At 47.4% G+C, this 23,787-nt stretch overlaps 1 protein-coding gene across 2 annotated transcripts in view; it reads right to left on the bottom strand.

Moving 5' to 3' along the window:
• Positions 1 to 23,787, bottom strand: part of TRIO (trio Rho guanine nucleotide exchange factor) — a 234,913-nt gene that overhangs the window by 75,644 nt on the left and 135,482 nt on the right. For both annotated transcript variants that reach the window (XM_040494140.1, XM_040494134.1), the window contains exons 29-33: positions 22,335 to 22,525; positions 20,232 to 20,333; positions 16,116 to 16,258; positions 15,474 to 15,573; positions 2,948 to 3,191 (exon numbers count right to left, since the gene is read on the bottom strand). In XM_040494140.1, coding sequence (XP_040350074.1) covers positions 2,948 to 3,191; positions 15,474 to 15,573; positions 16,116 to 16,258; positions 20,232 to 20,333; positions 22,335 to 22,525 — 780 coding nt within the window. The remainder of the gene's footprint in view (positions 1 to 2,947; positions 3,192 to 15,473; positions 15,574 to 16,115; positions 16,259 to 20,231; positions 20,334 to 22,334; positions 22,526 to 23,787) is intronic.

Raw genomic sequence — 23,787 nt, 5'->3', positions numbered from 1 at the left:
GAGTTATTAGATAAATTACTGAAGCAGTAAAGCTGAGATAATTTTGGAATCAGAAATTAGTAAATGTGCCTCCTGCCTGGAAGGTCAGAGCAGTGAATGATGGAAGGTGCTTAAGAAACTATCTGGCGACTAGAGACAGACACTTGACGACAGCTCCCTAACTTTCAGGAGTCTGGAAAAACGTGGAAGGCGAGACAACCTGCTTTCTTGTCAGGAGGAGACATGCCAGTGACAAGCAGCCAGTTCTCAGAGAGCAGGGGCCACACACACGTAAGTCCTCACTGCAGCATTCTTCAAGCCCAGCCCGGGGCCCAACAGTAGATGTCGGGTAGCAGACGTATGTGTGCAAAAGGGCAAAGGGCCGAGCACACCCCAACGTGCAAGCGATCACGGTGGCACACCCACCTTCCCACGTAAGAGCAAGAAGGGTTGTGGGCTGAGCGGAAGCAAATCAAGATCTCCCGTTTCCCCAGGTGGCAGTGGCTTCTTGTCCCGCAAGTCTCTGTGTCTTTTATTTGGACTTCGTTCCCAGATCCTCATCTATTTGAGGAAGGCCCCTTCTCCCAGGTGGAGACCCCGGTCACTATGGCCAGATTTCCTGGACTTGAACAGGGACAGGATGCTCTGGCAGAGGCCTGTCACAGAGCCCAGAGGAAGATTTACCTTCCCTGAATCTAATCTATTGCCTGTTGCCCCAGTCCTAACATAGCAAGTGAGCAATCTTAAGAGTGTCCTTGCATTACAGGAAAAATACAAATGCAGGAAAAATGTTAAAAATGGGTAAGGTTTCTGAGCTCCCATCTACTGGACGAGCTGTTAGTTCACAACGGGTTTTACTGAATGAAGCAACATCTTCTTGTTCAACAAGGAGGAACTTCTCAGGGGCTAGAGCGTCACAGAATAGGGGAGACAAAAGCCCCAGCCAACAAACTGGTACTTGATTCTAAAAACCAGCAAAAACCCAACCTCTGTAACAACTCTTCAGGACAAAGTCAAGTGCAATAAATACACAGTTCTTTCTTCTTGGCTAGCCTGCAATTGTGAACACTGGGAAGCAAAGAACACACTGCGGGAAAGGCACATATAAAAAGAAATCTTTCAGAACGAGTTTTATTTGTAGCTGGAGTTCACCAGGGCTCCTCTGTATAATCAACTCAAGGGGAAAAGTTGTACTTTATTTTCAAGTCAAACTCAGGGACTTAAATATATGATGTAACTTTGGAAACCCCGTGGCAACGGGCTAACCCAGCATAGACCCCCCCCCTCCCCCCGCCACTGGCACTCGAGTGCCACACGAGGGGGAGTCCAGCGCTGGTCTAAACTCATGGGCAGCTTTGCCAGGAACGAGAGCGGACACCTTGGCCTTTGGCCAAAATCTGAAAATTCTCCTTCTGTTTGGATCCCTGAAGGAATGATAGCTCAATTCTTCTAGTTTCTTACTGGGGTGACAATCAGGTCACTGTTAGGCCCTGAGGGATCTGGAACGCAGTTGTGCCTACAATTAACAAGGTGAGCTAATCAATCAGTAGCTGTGTCCTGTGCAGTCTCATTGAGCTCAACGCAATGAGTGAAATGTACCTCTGCAGCCAGAAGATGGTCCTCAAGACACGTCATGAAAAATGCAAAGCGGGCACAGATAACAGATGGAGGGAGTGACCAGAATATTCCAAAATTAATAGAAAAAGAAGTAGAATATGGCAGAGTATAGGGTTGTTCTCTCAGGAAGAGAAAACAAATTGCATATCCCCAGATCTGCAAGAATCTGCCATTTGCCAGTACTTCAGAGAAATGAAGACTGACGTAATATGGTTCAAAACAGATGAACTCTACACATTCTACACTTTTCTAGAAGCTATAAATGACCAGTGTTTCTCAAAAGGGCTTGAAGTCTCAAGTGAGCTTTTCACTGAGATGAAACCAGCACTGTCCAAAAGAAACATAGCGCAAGCTGCACACGCAATGTATAAAAATTTTTAGTAGCTACGATTTTAAAAAGTAAAAGGAAATAGGAAATTAAATTAACCATAATAAAACTTTATTTAACTCACTCTATAAAATATATTACCATTTCAACCTATAACGATTATAAAGTAATTACACTTTTTTTTTTTTTTTTTTCATATGAGGTCTTGAAATCGAGCATGTATTCTGTACCTGCAGGACAGCTCAGTTCAGACTGGCCACACCTGAAGTGCTCAGTAGCTCCAAACCTGGACATTTGGGACAAACATGCTCGCATACTGTCACTAGGAGCCCATTACTGACCCATCCAGACACACATGGAGAAACAGTCTTGCCATGGTTACCTTTAAATAGAGGAATCACCAAGGAATGCCAAACGCTGCTTGGTTCAAATGCCCTGTCATTTCAGGGGAAAAGTGCATCTTTCAAAAGCCCCTCCTGCCACAGTCACAGCACAGCCACGACCCTGCCCACCCGCACCCTCTCCCTCACAGCCCAGCTCCGTTCCCACTCTGCATGGCGAGCCTGGGCAGTCTAGGATGTTCGGAGATACTTCACAAGGTAGAAAGGAGGCCTGGCTACACTCAGGGCCTGCATGCTTGCTTTTCTGGGATTTCACGGTAACAAAACAAAGAAAGCACATTGTGAAAACCTGATTAAGGAGACGCTAAATATGGTCCCACCTTCCCTACCTGCTTTCATCACCTGGAGAGGACCCGCACCTTCCGTGTTCTCAATTTATGAACGACACTGGCCCCAGAAGAAGAGCCCTCTCTCTCTCTCTCTCCAAACTGATACCATTTTGGTCTGAGTAACAGGTGGAATCCTCACGTCCACTCCAGCTCTTGATGGATTAGAAAAGCCCAGAGACACAGTGATAATGGAGGGAAGCACGAGTGACGAGGAGAGACCATACCCCTCACCAGGCTGCAAAGAAGCAGGGGCAGAAGCTGGGCACGAGCCAGCCATGCCTCACGATCCCTACCTTTGTGGTTGAAGATGCCCTCCATCTCCATGCTGCTTCTAGAGTGGGCGATGCACAGAGAGCCGCAGGGGACCAGGCCTTCCGCGGCGGGGGACCGGTCGGTGGTCCGCACCAGACACCAGTCAGGCTTGTCGTGGGGCCGCTCCAACACTTCCACGGTCTGGCCACGGCGGATGGTCAGCTCCGTGCTGTTGCAGGCGGTGAAGTCGTGGATGACCACCGTCAGCTCGCAGCCGCCAGAGAGCTGGAGTGGGGGGGGGGAGAGGGACACGTCAGTGAGGTCCTGCCACCGCAGCCCCTGCGGGCGAGGCTGAGCTGGCCAGCAAGAGCCGGGGGCTGGGGCAGTGACTGGCCACCACCTGAGTGGGGGCTCTCCGGCTGCACTGCCCCTTCGCTTCCCTCTGGAATTACGGGGGCAGTTATTTGCTTTTCCGTGTTTTACTGTATGGCTATGATTTTTGAGGGTTTCACTGTTAGAATCCGACACAATTTTCCATATGAGCGTCCCTATCTTTTTGTGCCTGAGACATCATTATCTCCCTGCTCAAAATGTGCTATATAATCCTTTTTAAACATAGGACAAACTAGTAAAAACTGAAGGCTGCTTGGGGGATCACTGCATCATATGGTGACAACATGATAGTTTTACTTGAAGTTTCAGTTCCCACTTGGTGTTTGAGCCAGGCTATTAGTGTGAGGCTCTCCGGCACCACTTGGTTGAAAAAGAGAGCAGCCGCGCAGCAGGGAGACCGAAGGGGCCATGAGATCCCTACGTATGGGCAGTGCATGCCTTATTCTCTCTTCCAGTCCCTCCAAGAGCTCCTCTCCACCCCCCCACCCCCCAGGATACCTCTTAGCGGGCACTCCCGCCGGGTCCTTTCCAAGCCCTCTTCCCATGCCGTGTTTTAGCATGCCATTCCGTATGCTCTGTGGACGCTGGCTTACTTCCCTATGCTATGTGCTTTCTGGTCTGAGGCTCCTTTCCGTACCTCTCCCCTCCCACTAAGCTCACTCCCATTTTCTGTAAATTAGAACTCAACTAATTCTTAGGCCCTTTGAAGCACATTCACGAACTCCAGAAAGATACAGTGCCGTGATCACTATTTGCCTGTGGCCTGTGTCCCATTTGTCTGCCCCTTACACTGTTCATGCCCCGGGGACAGCATGCGCATATATATATATATATACACGTATATGTTTATGTGTGCATACACACACACACACACACACACTCATTAACATCCCTCCTACACAACAACCTTGTCACCCGCTCCCCATCTTTGGACTGTCTTGCTGGCCCCTCACTCCAGGTCACCCCAGGAGGTTCCAGCTCTGCTGCGTGTCCACCATCCCCCTGTGCGGCTCCATAACCACACTCTCTGTGCCCATCACTCCCCAAGCAGACATCCCAGATAGCAGCTAGAGAGGACTTTCATCACTGTTTCGGGCATTTCCCTCCAAAGCAGTGAGTCTAGGACGTGACTCATTACCCGCCTCCCCGATCTGTTTCTCTTCCAATGCTGCCTTTTGGATAATGGTTTCACCCAAGTCACCCGAGCTAAAAACTCTCTCTCCAAACGCTATCAAATAAACTTAAGGCCATGTCTCGGATTACTTCCTTCCTCTGCCCATCCGTGCCACGCTTCATTTGGATTTTGCAGTGACCTCCCTAACTTCAGGCTCACCTTCCAAGCCATCTGAACGCTGCTGGCAGCTGCCTTTTTGAAATGCGGAGCCTCCCATTCAAGCATCTGAGACACGCGTTCCTTCGTGTGGGATTCAAAGCCCCCAAGCCTCCACAGCCAGGTCCCGCCCACCCTGCCCCTTGTCCTCATGTGCTTCACAGCCTGGAACGTGTCTTCCTTGAGGTGGTCCTGCCCTGCACTGTGTCCATGAGATCCGTCTGCTCAGAACCCCCATGTCCCCACTCTATTCCAGGCCCCCTGTCAAAGCCCTCTGAGAAGTTGCTCCTGCACCTGTCTTAGGTTTTTAAATAAATCGTGTCTCAATTCTGAAATGAGCCACGTCTTGGGTTGTTTGTGTGTGTGTGTGTGTGTGTGTGTGTGTGTGTGCGCGCGCACGCACGTGCCCTTAGCACCAGCAAGCGGGTTTGTTATTTCTCTGTGAACTTTCCATGCCTGGTCCGTGAGGGGAGAGATGGGGCCCGTCTCAGTCATCCCCGAGTCCCAGTGCCAACAATGGCAGGTACCGGGATCATACGAAAAGGTTGCTGAATAGCCTTGAAGCCTAGCTTGCCCAGTGCTTTGTATCCCACAAGCAGATAAACATTTGCGGAAGTGAAAAACGCAAAATGGGCTTGCTCTAAAAATGCAGAGGCTGCATTTGAGAAATTGAAATGGAACGTGGGCTTTTCTCCTGTGACTTCAGGAGCGAACTCTGCCTGTGCTCAGTGTGCAGCACACCCAGGCTTCTGTCGCCCTGAAGGGCAGCAGCACAGAGAACACACAGGGACAGAGGAGTAGGCGGGCTGGGCTGTGGCCAGTGGGTGAAGGACTGCCTGGGCCTCCTGCTGGGAAGCAGCCTTGTTCCAGAAGCCTTGCAGATCAGATCCACCCGCAGAGAACTGGGAACCCGTGCCTCCTGCACAGGCCCGCAGCCTGCTGGCCCTGTCATGCCCTACGCTGTTCAGTATCCTCCTGTTCTAATAGCCGGTCTTTTGAGAGAAGTTTAGATATTTACAATAAGAAACACATGTCCACAAGACAACCACAGAAAACAAAACAAAACAAAACTCCTCCATAATGCAACATAAATATCGACAAAGTGAACTGTCTTTGCTAGGCTACAGAGGAAATTTCTCACAAATATTTAATCCCCTTCTAAATTTTATAAATTCCTCTGTGGGAAACCCATGCTAAGTCCCACACGTTTCTCTGTGAACAAAGATGCTCACGTTAAAAGAGTTAAAGGCAGAGGTCCAAGAGAGAGAATTTCCCTTGTAAAACCCTGCATTATGGCATTATGGAAGGGGTTAATCCCTGTAACAAAAACGAGGGCTGTTTCCTGTCCCAGGGAAGGCGCGACCAGTGGACAAGGCCCAGTATGGAGTCCAGCGTGCTGAGGCCCCTCGGGGCCCATACTTCCTGGGGGCCCCCTTCCAGCCTGCTGGAGCTCCCCCGTGGCCACCAGTGACCCGCCCGTGTGTGCGTGTGTGTGTGTGTGTGTGTGTGTGTGTGTGTATACACAACACAACCCCCGCCTGCAGGCTGCCTTGCCATTTCTCCACGCCCAGCCCTGGGAAGCACAACTTCAGGACACATTATCTCATCACCAGGCCTTTGCTGGCTTCATTCTTGAGCATTTTATTAATTTTTCAGACTGCTCTGAGCCACGTGGTATGTTCTGTGGGTGGGGGAAGGGTGGGAAGGAGAGAAAGGGGCTGCCTGAGGAGGAGAGTTAAGCTTGACTTTATTTCTGGCACGGATGCTTTAGCCCCTTACAGAGTAATCAAACACTATTGGAAACATCTGTGGACTTGACAGAGCATCAGAAATAAAAATCAAGCCTGTTCGGACAAAGAATCTCATACTGAGTTACATACAGTTCTTTTTCAAAGACCTCAGAGAACTTACTAACAAAACCTAGTACAAGAATCAGTTTTTAAACAGCACTAAGATTATCGTTTAAAAACATCGCTATCTTCTTGGTTTTACCATGAGAATCTCCTGCACAAATCTTTAAGGGACGGGGAAGCTAACTGGATGTTTTCTAGAGCACATACGTCCTGTGCATTTCTGTCTCAATGTTCACATCCGAATATTTTAAACCTACGACAAAACCTGCCTTTAAAACCAGTTTGCTGGGGCGCCTGGGTGGCTCAGTCGGTTAAGCGGCCGACTTCGGCTCAGGTCATGATCTTGCGGTCATGAGTTCGAGCCCCGTGTCGGGCTCTGTGCTGACAGCTCAGAGCCTGGAGCCTGTTTCAGATTCTGTGTCTCCCTCTCTCTGACCCTCCCCCATTCATGCTCTGTCTCTCTCTGTCTCAAAAATAAACGTTAATAAATAAATAAATAAATAAATAAATAAATAAAACCAGTTTGCTAATTAAAAAAAACAAATTTTTTAAAATAAAAGACTTAAAATAACTATTTTGAGGGAGCAATGTAAATCATTGCTACCTTGTAAGAATTAAATTCCTGATCGGAAAAAGTTCAGATAACATACATCGTTAAGTGTGACTGAGACCGTACTTGTTTTCAGTGATACTGCTACCAACAGTGACCCAATTTCATCACTGTGCTGAAGAATTACCATTCCATTGATCTCGTTTAAAAATTCACTTTCCCTTCCAGCCATACTCTGTGACAGTTTTCCCAGTATCTTTCTCACTTCTGTGTGTCTGAGGGACTTCTAGGAGGGGTTCCTCACCACATGCGTTCAGTTTAGGATTGCAATTTATGAAAATCTGAGTTTCCATGACTCACATTAACTCTTGTGAAATGCACATCAGAGGACAGTTTCCCCCTCCCCCTGATCTTTCGGCCTTTCTCCTTTAAACAACAAATATGGGGACTAAAAAGCATGGCAGTGAAAAGGCCCTCCTTAGCACATGGAGCACGGAAGCCAGCTAGGAAATGCCTTCTCCAAGACTACAAGGGCTACGGAGGGAACTCCAATGACCCAGATGCACAATTAGCAGCATCAAACCAGGGTCCCTTTGCCTGAATTCTCTCCAGAATGACTGAAAATGAACAAGCTGTAGTTTCACCCAAAAGGATGAAACACTCCTCTCTGGTCGCTGGCACGTGAACCTTCAACAATCACCATGCGGCACCGAATTTTATTTTTTATGTTCTCTGGAGAAACCGTGTTATGCCGTTGCTTTGCCTGAACCCAGTTAAAGGCAGTAACGAAAAGAGACCCACAGCGGAGGAATTCTCAGCCCACCCCTCCTCGGAGATGCCCCTCTCTGGTGCACAACGAGGCAGTTGTACAAGAACACACAGTTCTGGAGGGACAACGGCAAACATCTGGTCTGAATAACCGAGCTCCCAGGTGAGTTCTCGGGCAGCTTCTGCCAGAGGAGGAGCGGGCTCTTTACGACTAGCATGGCGGACCACGCGGCCCTTGCTGCAAACAATTCTACTTCAAGAACCGAAGATCAACTCAGGTGGGTGTCTGGCCAATGCTCGGAGAGCAATTCAAAAGGAAAGGGGCATTGTGGTCTAATAAAAGCCATTTTTCCTTAAAGAACAGAGTGTGTCAACTCTGTGAACAGTCACATCCTACAACCCAGTACAGTTCAGTCATTCAGAAACCTCACAAAAGAGTCTTGTGGTTTTGCGGAGGCTCCACACAGAGCAGACCAAAAATTGGCGGCCTGGTTAGAGAGGATGAGAGCACACGGCTCCGTTACTGGCACTGCTCACAAGAGAGGGGCGGCCACTGGCATCTCTAAGAGTTCCCCAAGGAAACGCGTCACATCCCTGGCTCTCACCCACCCAAGCTTCTCACTGCGCAACCGCATGGACACAGGGGCGTATCAGCAACCATCTTACCCAGGTGAGCAGCCGGGCCCATGCTCACCCCGACCCCGAGGCCAAATCCACGGGAGAAACCTTCACCAATATTTGCTGAGTTTCAGTGCGGACCACTCTGATGGGCTCTCACACACTGAGCATAGAAATCTGTGAGAACTGAAGAGTGGTTAATATGGTAAATTTTCTGTGGTTTTCACTACACACGCACATAAAAAAAAAAAAATCTGTGAGAAGATTTTTTTTCCCCCCAAAGCAGCAGCTTACCATACCCAGTATTTTATCCAGAAAAGAAAGCGGAGTGTGGTACTCAGGGGTGTTAATTCTTTACTGACATTGTCGCACGGTGGTTTTCTGACATGAAAATCATTCTTGGAAGGCCTCCCTGACTGTGTGATATACGTGAGGTGGAACGGAAAATTTGATGTGAAAAAGCAAACTTAAAAGCCCCACCTAAAAACAGGGCAAACTTTGAAGTAAAAAGTGAGGCCAACTGGAGGTGGGACAGCGAGTTCGTATGGGGCTTCACGGAAGCTGACCTGCACTAACATCACGTTTCCCCTCACTCAACACGGCAGAACGGGGAAGCCAGCACCCGCCGAACAGATCGATGACCAACTTAATTGGTTAACGCAGAGCGAGGCACGGGAGCTGGGAGCAGACAGCTGAACACCACCCCTCAGGGCACTCCCTCAGGGCACCATGCCCTGGAACAGCAGAAACTCTGAGAGACCACTTCACCCAGAGGAGCCCGCTTGCTGAACTTCCTGAGTGAGCAACACCATCTTTCATCCAGAGAAGTCCCTGTGAAAGGACTCCTCACGTCTTTGATGCAGGGATGGGAAGAGGGAAGGTACGCCAGCCAGCGACCAGCTGACTGGGCTTCTCGCCAGAAGGAACCACAGCTGGAGTAAACGCCCTGCCTCCCGTCTGAATCAAGCGGGCATCCTCCTATGATGGTTACTTTGACCAGTTCCGTCAAATTTACATTAAAAAGCGTTTCTCGATGCACCACTACTTTTATAAACACTTTTGCTAAATTTCTATCCAAATTTTATATTTAAAAAAAAAACAAGGGGCGCCTGGGTGGCGCAGTCAGTTAAGCGTCCGACTTCAGCCAGGTCACGATCTCGCGGTCCGTGAGTTCGAGCCCCGCGTCAGGCTCTGGGCTGATGGCTCGGAGCCTGGAGCCTGTTTCCGATTCTGTGTCTCCCTCTCTCTCTGCCCCTCCCCCGTTCATGCTCTGTCTCTCTCTGTCCCAAAAATACATAAACGTTGGAAAAAAAAAATTAAAAAAAAAACAAAACAAAAACCAAAAACCTACCTTTTCTTAGAACTGAGGCTTTCTACTTTGGCGTGGGGGATTTTTTTCTGATTAAAATTATCAAAGACTACGTTCCACTTTGTGGTTTTATGAAAGCGCTTAAAACACTTGATAAAAATTACAAAAACCACAGTCACTTAGGAAGACCGAAAACAAAGATTAGCAAAAGGAAGGAACAAAGGCAGGTGTGCTCCATCACCCTGGCAGGGGCGGGGGGCTGGTCACCCTGCTCATGCCTACATGTTCCGGGCTGGCACACACTGGGTGATCCGCGAGTATCCGTGGACGAACGACCCTATCCTGGGAACGCATGCAGTCATTTTATGTGCACGTGGCCACAACGCAGCGAGGTGGGTTAAAGGGGAGTGTGTGTGTGGGGGGGTATGTTTTGAGCAAGGGTCCCCCTCTTCTTCAGGGACTGCCCATTATGTGGTATTTTACTGCTGAGCCACCAAAATGCCTAAGTCCAGGCACTAAAACTGAGCAATGTATTCTTAAGGCAGCTTCCAGCTCCAAACACACACAGCTCCAAATGCACTGTGCTCAAGAGCGGGCAGATACGACGGCAGCGAGGATGACACAGGCGGCCATCTGCAACGGCCAGTAATGAGTATCAACATCCAGGAATGAGGGAGAAGGCAGCACTTTTGAAGAGGAAGCCGCAGCAACAACTGTGTACATGCGAGGCAGGCAATGTTCTCAGTACATGCTCATAGCCCCGAGGTGATGGCACCGTCCCCCAATTAGAGATGAGGAAACTGAGGCACAGAGAGGCGAGGTAACTGCTGAAGGCTGCGGAGAAGCAGAGCCCAGAGATCTGGCTGGCGAGCTCTTCCTTGTTCTTAACCACCTGCCGTTTTGATGTTCAGTACTCTGAGTGACTACTTTGTCACCACTCTGAAGCCAGAGTGTCCTGTCTGTGGGGACGAAAACCATGTGCCGTCCTGAAGAAAGGCTTCTGACTAAAATGACTCGATTTCATGCCCACAACAGGGGAAAACCTACATAAGGTCCTGGGAGGCCCGGGGCTCTGGCAAGGCCAGCAGAGGACCTCCTCTGAGCAAAGCTTCTGGCACCTTCAGCCAGGGGAAGCGGCTGGAGCTCCGGACCGGGGCTCACCTCACTCCTGGCCACGCTGCTCTGTGCCAGGGACGCTGCTCTGTGCCACGTACGCAAGGGACACAAGGGACCGGGGCTGGAAGGAAGTGTGTGGCATTTCCTGAGTAGGCTAAACACAAGTTCCCTTTCTCAAAACTGTGAATTCAGCCACAGTTTTAAAAATGTATGCTGCAATTTACATAAATCCACCCAAGTTCCAACTGTTAGAATGTTGCTTCATAGAGAAAGTTGGTTGACTTTTTAAACTACATAGAATCGCATATCCCCAACCCAATGCTACATATGTGCTTCAATAAGAGTAACTAAAACCATTTGTTGTTTTTTTTAAATACGTGGATTCATATATTAATATTACAAGCTTAGGGTAGTTCATGCCAAGTATCAGTCTCAAATGAATTTCTCACTTATTAAAAATAAGAACTGCATTACCTTAGATGTAAAAGAAAGCTCTCACTGGCCCCCGAAGGCTTGGGTCAGCCTTTCCAGAGACAACTTCCTCTTGCCTTGGTGATTCATCTTGACCTCAAGATGCTTTGTTCTAGAGTAGCCTATATTTCATTCCCGTATTTTCTACTTTCCTTATACTATAAATTTTTGTTATATGAAATAAACCACAGACTAATAAGGCAAATAGGAAGAAAAAAGGTTAAAAATGCTTTTTTAATACACTAAAAACATCTACCTCCATATCCAGCCCTAATGTGAAATAGTAACGCCTAGGCACCAACAGGTAATTAAATCCACATTTTGTTTCTGGCTTTCGCTTTCCACTGCTGGGTGGCCGTGTGAGGGCCATCCAACCCTCCCCCATCTCCTCGATGTCCTGAAGCCTGGCTCAGCATTCTCTTCCCTACCTCAGGGAGACAAACGCAGGACAAATGAGATAAGAATCTGGCAAGAGTAAGAATCTTGATTTCTTTGGAATCCAAATTATATTTTCATAAGATCATTTCATCAGCATTAAGCACCACGAATATGGGCAAGAATCACTGCTAAACTTACTTTTGGAACAAAGAGATGCCATATTTTAAAACTGATGTTTTCAAGGAAAGAAATGTGCTCATGGGGCATGTGGTTTGTATCTGTGACCTGTCTACTCAAGCTCTGTGAACAGTGCTCCCTGGAAAGAGGGCGTCTCCAGGAGCCGCTCCTTAACAGACCCTTCCAGAAACATCCTGTGCCTCATCTGAGAATGACTGCAGCGCTGGGCAGATAACCTTCCCTTAAGAAGTCTCCAAGAGGCCGAGTCAAAAACACCCCCCCACCCAGTTTCTGAAATGGACCAAAGTCCGTGATAACAACTAACTCACAGCAGACATCATAAATTAAGTCAAACAGGCAGAATATGGTTAAGTAATTTCCCTCACCAGAGGGAATGATGATGCCTATATCATCAGAGGCTGTTTAAACTTGAGGCTATTTAAACTTTCTGCGGAGTGGAAAAGAACCTTGAGACATGAAGTTACTGCCATTGGAGGGAAAGGGGTTTTCTGGTTAAGCCTAGTTCAGTGAAACTGCATTTTACAAGCTGACTCAAAAAAGCAGGTAGTTTCCTAATATTCAAAATGTGTTTTCCTGAATCATCTACGACCCCGAAATATCTACTAGAACAAAAAGGGAGATGGGTGCAAGAAAATGTTTTGGAAGCAGAGAACACACAAAAGCCGGCATTCATGTGGTAGCAAACACATCCCTTCTTTGTAAGGTCCAATGGGAGTGTCCTCCCCAGACTCCAGATTTTGACTTATCGTTATAATATCTCACATGCTATTTATTCTCATCCCAAGTGCAGACCCCAAGAACTGAGGAAAGTAACTTGCTGCATTTCTACAATCTTAGGAAGATAGCTCACTCCTTTTTTGTACTTTTGAACCTACGAAGGACCTATGGTCTCAGTGAGGGATATTAGAGGAAATACATGCCATGTCCACTTAAAAAATGAGTTTTGGAGTGTCATTACTTCCAGATGGTTAGGAATCATGGGAGGCTGTGGTCACGGCTCCACCAGAAGAGCCGGGGAGAGCCTCTGCAAAGCCCAGGTGCAGGGGCATGGCAGTACTTGCAGAAGTGGTCCTTAGGGGTTTCTGAGCCACACAACAAAGTTTAGAGACAATGCAGTGGAGCAGGTAGGCAGAAACTGGTGAATTACCTCCACAGAATATGTAACAGGCAGTTCTCTAAAGACCCTAGCATCCCACCAGACTCCCAGGGTGAAATGATTAATTCCTACAAACCTGTACTTTTCTGGTAGTGATTCATTCCTCCTCTCTCATTGGGTACAAACAGAATTTGCTGTCTTAATAGCAACAGCCTTAGGATAATGCCTCATTTTTCTATGGTAGTTGTGCAGGCCTGAGTCCAACTTCACGTAAGCCTATTATACTACAATAGATCCAAAGCACAAGCAGTTACACGGTTCCTAACTACAGGACACAGCCTTATTTTTGTGAACTGCAGTCAGCCACACATCAGGGGACCAGGAGCCAGGAGTGGGCGCTTGCCATCTCAGAGTGGGAACGGGAGAGCCGGAGCACCTAACCAGACCCAGGGGGCATTTGCACACCACTACCGCCAACCACCCAATTACCATATGCTGCCTAAAAAGACACTTGCCCCTTCTTTTTGGACCAACCTCTAGAAAAGTCTTAGCACACCTTCTAAAAGGCAAACCTTTTACATTTATTTATCTCTTTGGCAATTTCACTCAAATACCATATGATTTCACTCATGTGTGGAATTTAAGAAACAAAACAGATGAACATAGAGGAAGGGAAGAAAAAATAAGATAAAAACAGGGGAAGCAAACCGTAAGAGACTCTTAAATACAGAGAACTGTGGTGGGTGGGGGGATGGGCTAGATGGGCGATGGGCTTTAAGGAGGGCACTTATTAGGATGAGCACTGGGTGCTATATGTAAGTGATGAATCACTGAATTCTACTCCTGAAACCATTATGACACTGTATGTTAACTAACTTGGATTTAAATAAAGTTTATAAGAAATCAAATATTTCATTTCTAACAAGTAAACTTTAAAACTCATTTCTAGAGTAAACCCAGACCAGACCCAGCAGAGCACATCTGGTGAGAATGCGAATTGGGGGCTGCTGGGCGCACAGCTGCCGTGGGGACGCTTGACCCAAGCAAGCCCGTGAGGTGGTCTGAGTGAAGGTGGCCGCGCCCCAACCTGAGCTCCTATTACTTCCAACACCGCTTTTAGGTGGAGGTCTTGTATAAACGGGCGATTCTGGTAACTCTGTCACCTCGATCTTTTTTTTTTTTTTTTAAAGAAAAGAACCAGAATTACTCTAACGAAACGTTTCCAAGTTCGAACTTTATTCTCTTAACTAAATGGCCATGGGGTGGGGCCACAGGAGAAACGGCTGCTCCGCACTGAACGCCTGATGTGTCATTCATCTTATTCCCCATTATTACCCCTGGCAAGACATACTGGCCACCAGGCTCTGAACAAAACAAAAACGAGATGCCGTGTTTGTTCTCCCGTCCTGTTACTCTAACCATTCAGAGTTCTAGGACTTCCTATTTAGTAAACTCAAAAAGCAGAACAGAAACAACAAATGACTCAAAGCAGAAAGATCTGAGAAACGAAATCGCTGTAAAAGAGCAATGCTTTCCAACCTGCTCACTGCCCTCCTGCCAACAGCATCACACACCACGGATCCTCTGCAAGACCGAGTGGGAAAAGCCCACTATCTGGGCCCAGACACTGGGCCCGCTCCTCTGTCAGCAGCCCCTTCCAAATGACGCTGAGGGCGAGACACTTCCGGGCTACAAATGAGGGGCTGTGCTTCAGGAACACAGGAATCCTCAATGTGGCAAGTTAAATAAAACCCCTATTTACGGTCAAATAACCTTTTTAAAGAATTTGGTCTAGCAGTTTAGAAATAGAACACATGCTCATCTCAGCGGGAATGGAAGACTTAGTTGATGTCACTGTCCCCCAACTCATTTTACGGAGGACTCTGCGTATCTGTGCGTGATGGAAGCCTGGATTCCAAAGTCTCCTGTCGATGTATTTTGTTGGCTTTGGGATTCCATCAGGACAGATCACGGGATTCTCCACACCGCACCCCTTCCGTAGAAGGCACAGCTACATGCGTATTTTCCGACAACGATCAGATCTGTGTGCCTGGCGGTCAGCTCAGGTGCAGGCTGGTTCGGGGCGCACTCCCTGCATTCTGCTGTGCCGCCCTGAGGATGCCAGGGCTCCTGCTTCAATCCGAGTAGATCCGCTTTCACCCTCAGGGCTTGGTGTAGCATTTAACTTAAAGTGACAGGCTCTTCTGCTTATGTAAAATTAACAAGCTTAAACACTCTGCCCTAGAACACCTGACAGAAAACCAGGTGACGGCACTGGGCAGGGCAGGCAATTTCTTCCTGAATCCTCAGACTTGACCCCTGACATCCCCAACTTTTTGCTCCTGCTTCTGTGCCTGGCACCACTTAGCACACAGTGACTGTTTGAAAGGACTGGTGACAAACTGTCACTTATAGACAGAAACAGGCTGCTTCCTATCAGAGCCAAGACTAGCTACATTCACCCAAGAAAGTGCTGTTACAGCTTACCTTATCGCTGTCCAGTGTGTTCTGAGATGTCCGTGAGGCAATTGAAATGGTGTCAGGCTGGCTGCTCCCATCGCCCTGGCTATCCAGATCCTCTCCGTCCCTGAAGAAGCAAACACACTTTTCATTCCTGACACTGCGGGGTTGGTCAAGACTGGTGCAGAGCGTCTATGAGTCGCTGGAGAGACAGATTTGCTCAGAGAGGCACGAATCCATCTGCGTGACTGCTGCCACCAGCATCGTGTGAGCGGTGACCGACCCCTCTCGGCTGCGCGCCGGGATGAGTGGCGGACGTGTGTCCCCTGCTTAATTCGCACAACGGTAAAACACAGGTGTGGTACTTCTGCCTCAGAAATGAGAAACGCAAACAGCGAAGTGACAGTACAGCTGGTCCTGGTCACAGGCACAACCTACATGTGTGTCCAGATTCACACTTGCGGTGGGAAAGGGGAACAGACAGGGATTTGTACCCAGCCCTTCATTTTCTTTAGGCCGAAGGGAGGTTCTCATCGTGACAAAGCAATTTCATTACTAAGGATGATGTTATACATACAGTGTGTTTACCAATCTGTGAAAAACAGTAAGTTAACACTGCCTTGTTCTCTTCCTATTAAACAAACTTACCGAAAGGCCCCCAGCACTTACCTCCTTCCCTTCTGTCTCGTGGCCGGTGCCGTCTTGGGGATGTGAATGGGCTCCTTCAGGGCCCCTTTCAGGTGAATTGTCCTTTCCTGTATCACTTCGCGGATGTGCTTTATCCAGTCCTGCTTGTTTTCTATGCTGGAAGCCTTAACGAGGTGTGAGAGTCCATCAGGACACAGAAGGCGTCCCCCTTCCAGAACCTGCTCTAACCACACTCAGGTCTCCCACATTCCCTGAGTTTCCCCATCTCAAAAATAACTTTTCAGCAGAAAAGCAACTGTATCCCATGTTTCATTTGCCATTTTGAGTATTTTTTCATCAAAACCATTTTCATTTTATAGCACATACGTTACTCCAGAATTATTTTCATAATCAGCAATTCCCCAGTCCCCAAACCTTTTAAGGGGCACCTGGGTGGCACAGTCGGTTAAGTGTCTGACTTTGGCTCAGGTCATGATCTCACAGTTCGTGGGTTCAAGCCCCGTGTCGGGCTCTGTGCTGACAGCTCAGAGCCTAGAGTCTGCTTCAGATTCTGTGGCTTCCTCTCTCTCTGCCCCTCCCCAGCTCGCACTCTGTCTCTGTCTCTCAAAACTGAATAAATGTTAAAACAACAACAACAACAACAACAACAACAACCTTTTAAGCAGCTGAGGGTAAACATGAAAACGCAGCCAGTCCCAAACCAAAGTGTCTTGGAAGCTATTCAGACAAAGGCTAGCGGTCGGTGGTTCGTGGCCCTCACTAATGCCCGCCCATCTTGCTGCCTCATTCACTGTACTCATGTGACAGCAGCTGCAGAGGCCACCGTGTCCCCACCTGCACCCGCGTTCACTCCCACTGCTCTGCGGGGTCACCGCCCCCCCCAATCCTCGTGTTGTAAGGGGGGGGACCATGGCATGGACGCATCAGAAATGTGCCCCATGGGACACTGCGAGTAGCTGAAGCAGCCGGGACTCTCAGGCTGGCACGGGGTGGATGCCATCCATGCGATGACACAGCCCATCCTCCCGACTTCCGCCTTCACCTGCTTCCGGTTGGACCAGTTTCCTTACTGCCAATTACAGACGGTGGATTTACCCCGGTTCCAATACAACTTCTGAAAACGTGCTCCAAACAGGACACACAGTGGATACTCAGTATGTGTGGAATGAACACATATGGCATCGCTTTGCCCACACTTTTTTCTTTTACTTTGCCTCAAAGGAAGTTTCTTTTTCTTTTTTTCCTTTTTGCACGTTCTGGGCCTTAGTAACAGTTTTTCATTTCCTTGTAAGAAACATCAACTTCCTATGACATAAGCATAAGTCCTTGTAAATGACCGAAACAGTTGTCAGAGGGGTCGCAGCTGAGCCCCTGGCGGAGAGGGGCCAAGTGTTTTCTCATGGTGCACCTTGTCTTCAAAAACAGCAAGTCAGAGCCCATGTTGGGAAAGGAAATTAAAATTGAGACTCTTTTTTCTAAATAAAATGTTTTCACTGGAGGATGTGTCTTTAAAGTTGCTGAGGGCTAGGAACAGGGGACTAAATGCAGGGAGGCGGCGGGGGGGGGGGGGGGGGGGCAAAAAGGAGCCTCTTGCTCCCATTCCCAGACCTGAGACTGGAAGGCAGTAACCCAAGTGCTTCTGGGGCCAGAGGCAGGGCGATCAGGGACTACGGGAGCCTGTGCAGGAAACCAAAGTGTCTCAGGGTGGACAACTCTGAAAACTACAGATCTACTGGCATTTAAATGCCTGATGCGAACATTCAGGTTAAGCAAAGAGAAGCATCTGAGAAAGAACATTTGGCAGAGTTTACAGACAACTGAGGGAAACTATTACTACGGTTCAGAAATAAATGGAATTCTCATGATTTCACAGTGAGGTGATCATTACATTTATGGAGAGGAATTCTCCTGACCTTAAAGAAATTAAACAAGGAAAAAAGGTGCCAGGTTTTGAGAAATTGTAACAGAAAGGCAAGCCAGCTAAAGTACTAAGTAAAAGATCCCACTGGTCTGAGAGATGGGAACAGTCTGATGCAGACTCTTGGTAGTTTTCATCTGTTTCAGGAAGGATTTAGAAATAAGACTCTCCTTTCCAGGGTACAGCGTAAAAAAGACCAACGTTTTGTGTTACAACTACCAGCACCCCTGCCACCACCATCATCACCTCCTCCAGCACAGCCGTCTTCTCCACCACCACCTCTGCTTCCCCCTCCACCTCCATCACCACCACCACCACCACCACCACCATCTCCATCACAACCGCCTCCATGTCAACCACCTCCTCCACTTCCACCAACGCCTCCTCCACCACCGCTCCCACCATCATCTCCATCTTTGCTGGCATCCCCACCAGCACCGTCATCTCCATCACCACCACCTCCATCACCGCCGTCTCCTCCTCCGCCACCACCTCCACCATCATCCCCATCTTTGCTGGCATCTCCACCTCCACCGTGATCTCTGCCATCACCTCCATCACCACCGCCTCCATTTCCACCACCACTTCTATCACTTCCAATATGATCTCTGTCTCCATCACCACCTCCGTCTCCACCTCCACCACTTCTATCACCACCTTCACCTCCATCTCCACCTCCTCCCCGCCCCCCCCCCAAAGCCTCCCCTCCTCTGCCTCCACCACTTCCAGCTCCACCACCACCACCACCTCCATCTCCTCCATCACCGCCTCGGTTTCCATCTCCATCACCACAGAGCAATCTCTAAAATGAATGAGGACATCATTTTCTTTAGCCTTTCCTTGGAAAGCAGAAAAATATTACCCAAAATTCCCTAAAAGACTCTCATCTGATAAAGCCTAAAGGAAATCTTATTCTTGAATTGCATCATGAGTGTTTTATTATGTCCTACGTGAAAGTAGTCCCTGTCTGGCTCAAACATCTGGCACTATCTCTTAGATACACCCTTTGATATCTATCACTATAGCTAATCTGGAGAGATGCTTCCTATGAGTTGGAAGTTTTGTGGTTTTGAGTATACTTTAAAATTTTATGCCTTAGGAAAGTTATCTAATATTTAGCTATCAGTGCAATTTATACTTTATAGGGCTTTACGCCAATACTAACAAGAACACACTGGGCTGGTAATCATATATTCATTGCAAAACAATCCATCATTTCCATGGGAACAAAGGCCTTAGAAACACAATACTTTCACCAAAGTACAAATTCTGTAAGAGCGAGGTATCGATGAGTAACTCATAGTTGCTGGAAATACTGTTGAGAGATTAAAAGGAATGTACGAGACAGGATCACTGGCATGCCAATTCACACACCAGAGTCCTATTAAGCTTTTGGCTCATCTCCCAATATTCTACAAATCTTCAGCAACATCTTTCACAAAACATTCCGAAATCGCCATGGTTTTTCCAGATAGACCGTTCCATCTGTATTTTCTCAAACACAGAAAGAGGGAAGTACACAAGATACCCTTAGAGCCCTGTGCCTTTCCTAGGAGAGGCTAGTATGATTAAAGCAGAGTTCAAATAAAATATCCAAAATATCCAAACATATTTTATTTTCCTCCCCCCCAAATACACACACACACACACACACACACACACCCAAAAAGCACCCTTAATGTTTTTGAATGCTTTAAATCCTAACATTATTGACCCTTGTAACTGATCCCCCTTTTTCTCTTCTCCCTATTTAGGAAGCAAAGAGCCTGAGACCCCATGAAGACTCTTGGCATGTTCAGCCTTGAAACTGCCCAAGGCCTTCACAAGTTCATCAGGTGCCTGTTTCCCTTTGGAAAGTAAGTGAAGTGTGCAATGGGACCTGCTGACCCGCATCTCCTTCCTCTTGTATCTCAACGTCCTGCATCTCTTGCAGAACTCACTCACCCTTCTGCAGACGGCAAGAGTGGGAGAAGCTTAAAAACGTCCTTCTCCATTTGACCCTTGGTAGGCAAGCGAAAGTTTAGCTCAAGGCGTTTCACCCCATGACACCAAACTGAACTTATTCTACTATTCTTTTTGTGGTAATCGCCGATCCCAACAGAACACAAAAAGAACAAATAAAATGATATGAAAACCAATGTTTCAACAACAGGAAGAAAAAGCACACACAGCCTCCATAAACTTGTCACACTGCACATTCCTGAGCCTCACAGACGTACCTTAAGGACGATTTTATTGTCTGAGGCTGGCGTCCTCCCCACCCACAGCGCAAACTTGCAAGGGTCTCCTTCCACGTGCTCTGTGACACCCAGCTCTGAGGTCTGGATACAAACGTAATTAAAAAGTCAGAGGACAGAAACAATTTCGGCAGGACACAGAACGAAGACCAAGAAAACGGTTTTGGGGGACTTGTGGTCACGTTAGGTTATAACACCACAGTCTGTTTCCATTGACAGGTAATCCTTGGATCTTCGTTAAAACAAGGAAATTTTGTTCTCAGGCCACACATGATTGGTTGCAGCCCTTTCACTTGCTCTGAGCACCCCTGCTGGGGATCCTGGTGTAGGTCAACCAGCACATACAGAGGATGGAAACCAAAATATCTAAAGATCGTGTTATCTGGAAAATCAGGAGCTGACCATTGGCAACCTGTAAACAACGAAATGAATCTGTCCTAGTTGCAGAGGAGCCTGCCATGCGTTTTCGGCATGAATGAAGTGGCTTCGCAGAAGGCAGAGATGTCTTCACGGTTATTTCCCAATTTGTTTGTCAAAAGCACTAACCTTTAGTGTTGCACCAACAAGTTTAAGGGCCAAGAGACAAAATGTCTCTCTGTGACACATGCCGCTGTGCTGTGAGCACATGGAAGAGCGTAGGTGAAGGTCAGCATCTTCAGTCCCTCCCCCACAATCAAGTTCACCCCTGGTGCATTCTCCTCCCTCCAGCAAAGGAAGTGATTCATAACTGTGGCCTCGGAGGGAACCTTAACTTTTAAAAGATAAATTAAATGAAGATGTATCAGCTTCTAAAACAGACTAGCTTGGTCTCTGAGGACAGATTAAAGTCAGCATAGTGAAATTACTAGCCAGCAATGTTGCTGGTCTTCCTTCCAGTTAGAATATGATCTAAAATGATGTAAGGTGGGCTGTGAGCCAGAAGACAATCTCAAACAGGACATAAGCCAAGGAAAATGGTATGAAAATCATTAGTTTGAACTTGCAAATCCCAGATTATTATTAAGACGATTTCTACATTGGTAGTTTTTTATTACTTTGGGAACTTGATTAATCTATGGATGCCATAAAAATGTGTAATGTGGACATTGTTCAAGTATCTGCCGATATTTGTAAGTGATCCACCATATCTTGTGTAAAGAAGACACCAAACTCTACTGCATCTTCTATTCTTTCTCTGGTGGTGATTTTCAATTAGCTCTGCTCCATCCTTTGTCCCATCCTCCGCCAACCTGGCCCTGCCCAGCAGTTCTGTGTCAACAGCCCCTGAGATAGTCCCACTGAGGGAACATGGAAATACGGCAGATCCAGGGGGTGATACGGCCTGAGACCATCCTTAGAGTCAACGTGTGGTTTACAGAGAGACTCCTTGGGCTTTGCTCCTTGTGGAAAAGAGGCATCAGGTATGTTCTTTTGCCAGAAAGCACACTCACAAGTTAAAAAAGAATTCAAATGTAACACAGTATCGACCCAGCACTCCAGGAAAGCTGTCTCTCGGGATTGTGGATCTTTAAAACTATTTTTGCTTATATACATTTTCTTTAATAACCCTACTTTGCTATTGCAAAGAGCCATAAATTTACTTAATTTTCACACACTTATTATCTTTATGGGGGGAAAAAATCCCACCTCATCACGAAGAGCCTACAGCGAGCCCACCAGGAAGACTGCTTAAGTATATGCCAATGTTGGTGAATGAAAAATTAATTAGAATGGTATGAGAACTTACTTAATCGAAGTCTCATATGATTAATTTATTTATGAAGCTAGTTACGGCACACAAGACATAAACTGAAATTCACTAAAAAGGTGTTTTCTTGGCCTATGTTAAGAGTCTATGGCATTTAGAAAAAAAAAAAACAGGTTTTCTAAGTTCAGCGAAGCTAAAACCATGCGCTCCCTCTAGTGGACTTGAGACTGCAGGAAAATTTCCCTGAGGAAGATGAAAACCTTACAATTTCAGAGTTCCACCTCGGAGCAGAGTTTGGAAGGTTAAACTGAAAGCAACAAGCAGTAATTTTTTTCTAGCTGCAAAAAGGTCACGAGTGTGTTACCTTAAAATTTACAATTCTGAACGTCCGTACTTACAAACAATTTGCTTTTATAAAGGTACTTGCTTCTCCCACTGGAATCTTTCACTTCTTTACTAAATACTAAAGACATTTCAAAAAGGAAGAGATGCCGTTCTCGACCCTTTCGAATTAAGGTTTTTGGGTCCCACACTTGGAAGGATTCCTGCAGGATGAGTTCTCCCTGAGACTCAATATTTTCGTCAAACCCTGCAACGTAAAAGAAAGGGGAGCACACTCAATTTGAAAGAAAAATAAAAAAGGATGCACAAGACAGCAATGTGACTATTTAAACATTTGTTCAGTGCCCATCAACTAAATCTCAGATTGGTTTCCCGTCTGGGCCCCCGACTCCGGTTTCCCAGCACTGACCCCACCTGACAAAGTCTGACAAAGGAGAATTCTTCCTAAAACATGACTTTGCGTATATTTGCTCTTGTTCAAAAAAATAAGGCAATTATTCTTCATGACTTTATTCTTTCAATTCGATCTTAGGGTGGCACTCACACCATTTGAGATTTGGTTGAACTCCCTACTTCTCTTCAGCCTTTACTCATGGCATTCCATCATATGAACCTCCTCCCCTGTCCAAAATGGTCCCGGACCTTCCCCAGGCCGTCACCCACCCCCAGCCTGCGTCCTGATCCTCTGCATCCTCAGCCTAGAACACCCTTCGTGGACGTTCTGCCACAGGCCGAGCCTTTCCCCAAGCTCTGGTCTGGCCTTCCTTGGGGAGTTCTCCCCCTCTTTGAGGGCAGAATTCTTCATGTGTGTCACACTCTGGCCACAGGGGTGGGTTTCCCCTTGCTCCTCCCTTCGTCGAAGGGGCCTGCTGTGTGGACTTTCAACTCCCAGGGCTTGGCAAAGTGGTTTGATACCTGCGGCAGGGGCTGCTAGCCCTCTCCCAACTACTGGCCTCCCCTTCTCCTCCACAGACAGAAGCCCCGTGGCCACTCAGATAAGCACGGTATCTCCCAGCCCCTCCCAGTTGTCGCTAGGACAACTCAGGCCACTGGGAGGCCGCTGGGAGTCCTGTGTACAACTTCTAGTTTCAGCCCTTCTAGCTGCTCCTTGCCCTCCCTCTTTCCTCACTTTCTCTCTGCTGGACGGAATGGTAACGTGGTCTTGACACATCCTGAACCAAGCCAACCGAACAGCATTTAAGCAGGGGAGAGAGTGAACGGAGCCTGAGTCCTCGATGGTGCCGTGAAGGGCTGCCACACCAGCTCAGGGGTTCACGTCAGAGAAAGAAAAAGTCTCCTGGCCTCTGATTTTTGGGGCTCTGCTGCAAACAGCTGCACCCGTGCCCCAACTAATTCCCTTGCTCGATACTAGCGATGATGGAGACAATAAAAAAGCATCTGGGGCAAGATTACTTCTCGTAAATAATTCTGCGTACGCTGATAGTAAGATTTAAGCTCTGTAATGCAGAAAGAGCCTTTCTAAACACAAGCATCCATGGAAATCTCACT

The sequence above is a fragment of the Herpailurus yagouaroundi genome, unplaced genomic scaffold, assembly GCF_014898765.1.
Source record: "Herpailurus yagouaroundi ecotype Mexico unplaced genomic scaffold, PumYag 29, whole genome shotgun sequence".
NCBI lineage: Eukaryota > Metazoa > Chordata > Mammalia > Carnivora > Felidae > Herpailurus > Herpailurus yagouaroundi.
The sequence above is the reverse complement of the archived record's forward strand: the minus strand, read 5'-3'. Positions and strand labels throughout refer to the sequence as shown.